The sequence below is a fragment of the Priapulus caudatus genome, unplaced genomic scaffold (genome assembly GCF_000485595.1).
Source record: "Priapulus caudatus unplaced genomic scaffold, Priapulus_caudatus-5.0.1 Scaffold4402, whole genome shotgun sequence".
Taxonomy (NCBI): domain Eukaryota; kingdom Metazoa; phylum Priapulida; class Priapulimorpha; order Priapulimorphida; family Priapulidae; genus Priapulus; species Priapulus caudatus.
In genome coordinates, this window is record NW_014581463.1 from 1 (window position 1) to 8,687 (window position 8,687).

General features: G+C 41.4%; 2 protein-coding genes across 2 annotated transcripts; one reads left to right on the forward strand and one right to left on the reverse strand.

Moving 5' to 3' along the window:
- Positions 1-3,024: 3,024 nt before the first annotated feature.
- On the reverse strand, positions 3,025-8,542 carry LOC106819771. Its single transcript, XM_014824359.1, has 3 exons — positions 7,797-8,542; positions 6,657-6,838; positions 3,025-3,711 (listed from the first exon to the last, which is right to left on the reverse strand). Exons 1-3 carry the CDS (start codon positions 8,536-8,538, stop codon positions 3,436-3,438), a joined length of 1,200 nt encoding a protein of 399 aa, XP_014679845.1. The 5' UTR covers positions 8,539-8,542; the 3' UTR covers positions 3,025-3,435.
- LOC106819773 lies at positions 4,171-7,708 on the forward strand. The gene is made up of 4 exons (XM_014824361.1): positions 4,171-4,510; positions 4,980-5,228; positions 5,505-5,736; positions 6,293-7,708. Exons 1-4 carry the CDS (start codon positions 4,265-4,267, stop codon positions 6,625-6,627), a joined length of 1,062 nt encoding a protein of 353 aa, XP_014679847.1. The 5' UTR covers positions 4,171-4,264; the 3' UTR covers positions 6,628-7,708.
- Positions 8,543-8,687: the final 145 nt, after the last annotated feature.

Consider the following 8,687-nt stretch of genomic DNA (forward strand, 5'->3'; position numbering starts at 1 on the left):
TATATATATCAATATTTACTATCACCATGGAAACAGGCACTGCGAATTACATGTGATTCATAGCAGCTTGCTTGCTACCTCGTGCTCAGTGAGCAACAATCGCTAACACAGGAAATGGTATTGTCAGTGGAACTAGAACATGTCAGTTTTTTATACCCTGCCATTGTCAGCTCTGCATGTCCATCATGTGACGGACAGGAACTAATAATTATGATGCATCACGTTATCATGTTAAAACGTTTCGTAATAATACTAATTCACAACGACAGATAGAGATATTCGCCCGAGGCAACTAAATAACACGGAGCAAGTGAACAGCAATAGACTGTTAGTGTTACTCGAGAACTACTTGCCAACACTGCATAACCTTGTGCACGCTAGTTTGCTTCAACCTTCAACACTGATTGAACCATGCCGAACCAGTATGCTATGAGATTTCATATTCAAATCACGCTCTGCTACAGCCAGAGAAAGGCCGTATATATATATGTCTGTTCGTTGAAAATAATGTACTAAAGTAAGGGACAAAATTTAATTTTGCTTCACTAGTGCCTCTGGCCTGAAGTATGCATATCCCTTCTTCCCCTAGCTCTAGTGCTATAGCCCGCTTAGTAGGGCTCATAGGGTCTATATGTCCCCCGGGGTACTGCCGGACCGTACCCATGGTACGTTTCGACAGTACCCGGGGGACATAGACCCTCTCAGCCTTAGTAGACGCTTACATTGACTGCGGCAGTTAATGAACGCGGGCTATAGTACTAGAGCTATTCTTCCCCCAACTGACAAATAATTAACTAGTTTGTAACACGAACTTTGAGCAATGTCTACTCAACTGCGTGATGTCAGTTTAGCAGTGTTAGCACATAGATCTGAGATTACACCCGGACGTACGGGCGAGTGCTTGTACAATAAATTAATAATGACGAAACCTGCGTAATTTTAAGCCGGAACTTTGTTCTAGGTATACATTGCTAGTTCCTGGTCCAGCCACAACTTCTGGTGTCAGGCCAACAGCTACTCAGTCATACATGTGTCTAAACAAAGGAATTGCTCCGACATGTGATTGGAGGATAAAAATAGACCCCGCCCACTCCCGCCGCATACGCTATGCTATGACCGGTATGAACGTGTACTATCATATGGAGGCGAACGATTTGAGTTACATTTCTATAAATTCTAGCTATTATAGACACATGTCTTAGCTTTAATCTCTGTGAATTTTGAGTCTATTGAAGCGCGATTAGTCTAATTAATTNTATTGCTATAATATTGAAATAATATTATATTGCTATTATTATTATTACTTATGTAAGATAGTGCTAAGAATATAATATTATATTGCCATTATTATTATTACTTATGTAAGACAGTGCTAAGAATAAAATCACGTTCAAAACTAAAATGTTTTTTTTTAATAAGTACTAAGTAGCTGTGTCTGAGTATGTGTGACGAGACGTTGTGTGTATGGGGGGAGGCATAGCAACCGTTGTTAGGTGGCCACAAACACGATCACCACACGTACACATTGCCGTGCGCTTGGCTGCATTTTCGGGAGTCGTCTTCAAAAGTTAACAAAACATGTCTAAACCAAGGATTCGGAAGAATAAAGATTATTACAATATGGAATAGTGAAAGAGGAGCAGTGCCCGTCTAGGTAGTTAAAATACAATACTCCATAGTGCAGTTTTAATCAGCTAGGAAATTGACTCACAATCACATCGTTAACGTTCATTTAAACTTCTAGCTTTTCTGTGCTTATTCCTGAGTTATTAATATGGCAGATAACGTCTCTCACGACCATGGGTACGAAATTAAAGGAACACCTCCAAAGAAATCGGTCGTCCTGCCCTCAAACGTTTCCCTGAGGCGATCACCTAGGTTAGCAGAGAAAAGAACCCATGTAGATTCTGCATCTGCCCCAGCTAAAAAAAGGAAATTATCTAAACAAAAACGCTTACACGAAAAGCCCGTTTTATTTAACACCGTTTCTGCTGCGGCAAATATACATCAACAAGAGTACAACATCGATGAACTGTACGACTCAACATCTGGCTGGTGGCTTAGAATCGCACCTAAGGACGCCGATCTCCCTGAACACAAAGGTGGGCCCCTGAACACCATCACTCTACTCATCAACGAGTTCGGGCTAGGCCAGATTCGAGTCTTGGATGAGGCAGTAGAGTCCAAAATTTTGGCTGAAAATGGCATCCTTAATGCTGCTATGGAGGAGATGCTCAGTAAGCTCCATTACGCAACATGCTTTGGAATAGATGAAGAAACTTTAAACCGGATTACACCAAACATTAGATATGAAACAAAAATATGCAGACGTTCGGATTTGCCTTTCGTGCACTATAAATCAAAAACATGCACTAGAATGATTAGACCACGCAAACGCCAACACAACATGTGCACGAAATGCACAAAAATGATGCATAACCTCAAGAAGGCCAACAGGACTGCCGGAGCAGTAACTGCTTCCACCCGGAAAAGGCGGCTGAAGCCATCTTCAAGTTTTCCTGTTAGCCTGCTGTCTCCGAGAAGCCGCAACAGGAGGCAAATAAATCTGCTAAGTAAAACGTTCCGACTTTCGAAGAAGGTTAAATTATTGGACCAGAAATTGGAGAAATTGTCAATGTGCCTAAGTGAGGAACAGGGGATGGAGTTGAAGAAGGCTGTGGAGTTTTTTTCAAAAACTCAGCAAGGGCAAACACCAGTAAACAAACTCCTAGCAGAAATAGAACAGGAAGCTGGCAGCAGGATCACGACGGCAATGAGGCACAGCTGGGAAAGAGATCAGGAAAGAAATCGTAAGTTTCATTTTTTTAAATTCATCAACGTTTATTTGCATAAAAACAACAAATATGACAGAAAATGAATACACCCTTGCTAATTATTAGCTTTCATGTACATACAAATGCTTCTGTATACTTCTCATGCACTTTATCTACATTTATCCTATTCTCTTGAACATTTTTCAGGTACAGGAAGAACGTCCAATGTATGGAGTTCTGTGACATATCGCATGGGTAAGTAGGGTGTTGTCACTAGGCCTAAGGGGCGTGGTTTAAAATCGTTACCGTGCAGTGCAGTTTAATTTGTTGATACATTTACTCCTGTTAGTACTTACTTTTAATGTAAAAAAATGACAAAATTTTTTTTTACAACTATCCCCATAGAAAATTCGTGACGTAGTCAATGTAATTATTATTAATGTTAAATTTAAAAATACACATTAACATCCCAAAATAAACCATTTAAATTTGTGCACAAAACTTGAAATAGCATGCAATTTACAAGATCTCTCTTTCTGTCTGTCTTGTGCATAGTTTATTTATACAATTACTGTTGGCAATCTTCCTTCATTCGGGTATACGTAGCATTCAAGAGTAGATAATAACACTATTATCTACTCTTGATAGCATTCCATATCTTTTAGACTGTGACTTTTGACGCAACACTGTAAAGTTCATCGCGTAGAGTGAACCCTCCGCTGGTAAGAAGCAGACCTTGTTTATCTGCTTCTCGAAGCTGATGTCCAACGATGAACTCATTAACACGTGCATGAACAATCTTTCGCAGCCACATGCCATGAAGTTCTTTTAACAGTGATGTCTTAGGTTTCACACCCTTCATTTGGCAGGCATATATGGCACCAGCAAGGAAGAGATCTTCGATTTCTTTTGAGATGAATACCTGCTGTACCGTGGCCTGCAAAGAAAGAATCTGTTATTAGGCCATGTGTTACACATACTGTGCTGTAAACATTGCATCAACCAACGTGTTAGTAATAAGTTTCTTTTTTGATTCAGCTCTGGCTATCTTCTCCAGGAGTCCGGCGGCCTACAAAGCATTGGCCGATCTCAAAATCTTGCAACTGCCATGCACCAGATCACTTCAACGCAAAATGAAGGATGCTTACGAGCCTAGTGGGCCATCTGAAAGCACTCTAGTAAATGCAGCAAATGCATATCGCGAACTTATAAAAACACAAAAAGCTAAAGGAGCTGCTACTCCCAAGGCAGAAGGGGTTCTGATACTTGATGAGGTCAAAGTGATTGGAAAACTAATGTGGAACAGTAAGAATCATGAACTTTATGGACTGGCACTCACTCACAATGAGTTAACTTCTCTACACGACCTATACGAAACACTGGATGCAAAGCGGCAGGTAACACCAGCGCAGTACATACTGCAGTTTTTGTGGCGAGACCTAACATCACCTTTCGATGTTATCGGACCATATTATGCCACAGAAAGTGCAATGCAGTACAAATTCATCATTACGTCAGTGCTCGAAACCATGCGACTTTTCGAAGCACATGGTTTCCACGTTTCGTGCCTAGTGTTCGACGGAGCAAGCACCAACTTATCAGCAGCAAAAGTCCTAACGACCGGGCGACGAGGACGATATAAGGATGAACCAGGCACTCATATCATCCAACCATGGTTCACGAATCCTTTCCAGCCACGAATCAAGGTCCATATTGTCATATGTCCTTCCCACCAGGTATGATCATACTTGATAAATTTTCAGGGACGAAATAAGTTTTTGATCATGTCATCCGCTACTTTTACTTCTGTGCGAAGGCAAGTTAAATATTAAAGCACGTTAGTCATACCGTAATAGGTATGAGTGTGTGACGTTACCTTGTTTGATATGTGTGGTCTTTTGTACCAGCCAACATTGGTGCATTGGCTGCATTAACGTTCAAATGTTAGCAGTGGCTAGTTCACAGCGGCACCCTCACAGGCTATAAATTATGATCTATGCTATATATCGTTTGATGCTCGGAAACGGAACTGGTTCAAGAGCTCCAAAGCTCATTGCTCTTGACATATGTCATTATTACTAAGCAGACAATCGTAATTTTAAAGAGTAATTCTATGGGGCTCGTTTTGGATATAATTTCCGTTCATAAATTGTTTTTACACGACAAACAAAGGCATTGAACGAACAATTGATTTTTTTCTTACAGTTGAAGAACATGGTGAATGCTCTATTTGCTTCACGTACGCAAGGTCCAAAGGATTTTGTGTCGTTGGAACTTTGTGGGGAGAAGGTGAAGCAAGTACCATTTGGGTGGAAGGCCATCAAGGATCTGTACGAACGTGAAGTGGACAGGCGAGACAAGAACCGCCTGAGAATGGTCCCCGGCCTGCAGAAAAGCTTCGTTATCCGTGACTCATGGACGAAATTGAATGTGCGCCCAGCAAAAATAATGCAGGTACACCGTACAGGTTGCTACATGGTTGAATTCATTATTGGTATGCTGCCTGATTAATATGCACAGATTGTACAAGTTCATAGACGACAACAAAGTCGCATTTTCAGACATGCCACATCCTCGGGAGATGATTAATTTAGGCATGGATAAACTAAAGCCGGATGATAGTGATGATGATCATCATCACTATCGCATGGGTTAGTATAGAACTAAACAGTTTATTACGATACACTTTTTTGTGACTGCATAGTCAATGAGATCTGGTTACATTTCCAGCAAGAGCGTGTACTAGCTGAGTTGGCTACGTATGCACAACCAGAATATTCGACATGTCCACCTTGGGACAGTGGACATGTCATGGCTGCACACACGTACCTCTCAGCCTGCAATATGATATTTGAGAGAGGACTCCTGTCGCACAGTAAAGTGACCTCAAATTCACCCGAAGCACTGGACAACATTATGTCGGGCTGGAGCTATTTCTCAAGGTGGCGGAACTCGCTGGAAGGTATGTTTCACATACCTATGCACGGTAATGTAATGTACCCGTGACACCAAAACGTAATGCAGCGTATAGTTTGCGATCCAACATTTCAGGAAGGATGTGCCACACATGCTTACAGAATACAGATATATAATTTAGTAATGAGGATCGATAAATATCAATCACAGGATTATTTTCAGTCGAATGATTATTATTTTCAAAACTTATGCTAACACAGATTCATGAACACACACGCGTGTGCATCTGACAATGTTTACCACTAACTGCTCAGTCTATTCCCCAGCCACATAGATATGAAATCGAATTGTAACCATTAACCATTCTCAGAAAGCTGTGCCAGCCAATGATTCACATGCTAGCTCCCACTGCTTGCCTGTATACCTCACATTGCTATAAACACAACTCCTAGACACGTAGCTACAATACATCTATTGTACCACGCAACCCCTTTGTTTGCACTGCTACATACAGCTACATACCGCTGTACAACACACCTCAACATTTGTAAAACGTTTGCTACAGTAAGTTGTTGTACAAATGCCATATTGAAATTTTACAGATCTGGCAGACTTCAAACCATCATCAAATAAGGAACGAAGATTTCTGGCCTGGCAAACATGGGATCTCCTCAGAATAACCATTTTCGGCTTCAGAGGGTTGTGCGAGGATTTCTTTAGCAGACACGGACCCAACTACTTCATATCACCGCTACGTATAAACGGAAGTGCCGTGGAAAGCCTATTTTCAAGACTAAAGGCCTACTCGGGTGGTAAGCTCACAAGTATAAATTATCAGTCAGCAAGGAAAAGCATCATCATACAAGGTGATGTGAAACATCCCAGTGGCGAAGGCTATAGGGATGTACCACTGTATCATATGTACGAACATGAATGAGATATTGTCAGTATTTCATTTGAATTTACCTTGATGAGGTTTCGCCCATGAGCAGTCAGTCCTCTCTCAGATGCGTTCGTACGAACAGTCCTGTCGACCTTTCTTAGCCATGGTAGCATGACTCGCTGGGGTATTAGGAGACCTCCTCTGTCACGAAGTGCCAATCCATGTGGTATGGAAGCTCCTTGTTTTTGCTCCTTCGTCTTCACACCTGCAACAGTTAGTACGACATTTGACAAATGTATATTGCACTGAGTGTATTCGTGTATCTTACATTGTATCGTATCGTACAAAGTTGTGATTTTGTCCATGTATACAGACAGAATGTTATTATTTAAATGTGCATAATGTTGTAAGAATGTTGTAAAAGTGGGCATGTGCTAAAAGTTATTTGAGTTTCACCACAAATAGTGTTAGCTTTATTATACTGCAGCAATTGTTATTACTCTTGATAGGCAGATACAGAGATAGAGATCTTTGTCAATCCATGGTTTAGGGAGAGCTAACTCGCAGATAGCTGGATGATTAGCCCTTTAGCACCTATCTCGCACAGCCAGGCACATACGATGCAGAGCAATGTTAGTGAATTCATTCTAGGTGTTCATCCGATTCATTAGCATTTGAAGTACTGTGATTGTCACACTAACACTGAGTGAGAGCAGGACATGGTGTTGTCGTATTATGTGATACTCATTTAATGCTTACGATGTTATGTGTACCTGGACCGAATGTCCGAATCTGTTCAATGTATATCACAAACGTATATTGCACTGGGTGTATTCGAGTATCTTAAGCCCGGCGCCCACATGATTTATTTTACTCAAGTAAAATGACGCATGCGTCATTTTACTCACGTGTGCGGTAGATTTTCGTTGAGTAATTTGACTCATGCGTCATTTTACTCGAGTAAAATAAATCATGTGTGCGCCGGGCTTTAAAGCGTATCGTATCGTACAAAGTTGTGATTTTGTCCATATACTGACATGTTATTAAACGTGCATAATGTTGTAAATAATGTTGTAAAAGTGCGCATGTGTGAACAGTTATTTGAGTTTCAGTACAAAAAGTGTTACTGTATTATTATGCTGTTTTAAATGTCTTTTTCTTGATAAGAGTAGCATAATCATTGCAATAATAATAGAAAAAAAAGATGATCTGTTCATACTTACAAGCAAACAAAATATCCAATAGTGGTCTGGTTGCACGACGCTGCCTTAACGGCCTCTTCCATAGCTGTTGTTTTATACGCTGGATGCAACCACCAGCTACAGCAAACAGCCCGTACTCTGTCTCCTCGTGTTGCTCTCGAACCTCCATGTCCTCTGCTTCCATGGATGTTGCAACAGCCTTGACAACAATGCTGAGGTGTTGCAACGAGGCGGAGGCCACAGAGTGAACCACAGCCATCATGTCATCGTGGTGCGATTCTGTCATTGGGTGATTAAAATATTCACCAATGTTCATCCACCAAACATTTTTCAGCTCTAAACCAATCGTTTCATCTATGGCAGGGCCCAGTGTAATGTTCTCATACCCGAGTACTCTGTTGAAAATTGCCTGCCACATCAAATGAAATGCCGAATACCTATCTCCAGGAGCACAACGCTGAAAGCACAGCTTGAGAAGGGTGGCATAAACGACGATGACCTGTGCGAGTATGCTGGAGAGGCGAGAATCCTGCCCGTCGGTCTTTGTAAGCCAACCCCACAAGGCTAAACGCTCACCATACTGCATGTGCAGTTCCCCGCTCACGGATGTCGTTACATGTAACTCTAGATCATGTGGGTTCACCTCACGAACTTTCCTTTCTACCTCACAAATCTCGAACGCTGCCAATGGTCTCGAAGTACTACGAATCTTGCGCCTACTATCTTTTCTAATTCGCGACATTTTCAATTTCTTGTGTTGCATCAATAACTGAGTGCGTCTCGCGGTTCCTCACGAGATCAAAATTCGAAATTTAGATTGTCTCTCAACCCTATCGGGGCACGCATGATTTGGAAACTGTCCGTTGCTAAATATTGGCGCAGCGATAGCTTCTAATATTGTCTAAACACCTC

Bases quoted from the DNA above. Each gene is read 5' to 3' on its own strand.
- LOC106819773 (XM_014824361.1), top strand. From the start codon at position 4,265: ATGCAGTACAAATTCATCATTACGTCAGTGCTCGAAACCATGCGACTT. The intron at 5,229-5,504 runs GTACACCGTACA...TTACATTTCCAG, and splicing joins GCCCAGCAAAAATAATGCAG to CAAGAGCGTGTACTAGCTGA. The intron at 5,737-6,292 runs GTATGTTTCACA...GAAATTTTACAG, and splicing joins GTGGCGGAACTCGCTGGAAG to ATCTGGCAGACTTCAAACCA.
- LOC106819771 (XM_014824359.1), bottom strand. From the start codon at position 8,538: ATGCAACACAAGAAATTGAAAATGTCGCGAATTAGAAAAGATAGTAGG. The intron at 6,839-7,796 runs GTAAGTATGAAC...TAACTGTTGCAG, and splicing joins ATTGGATATTTTGTTTGCTT to GTGTGAAGACGAAGGAGCAA. The intron at 3,712-6,656 runs GTAAATTCAAAT...CTTTCTTTGCAG, and splicing joins ATGGGCGAAACCTCATCAAG to GCCACGGTACAGCAGGTATT.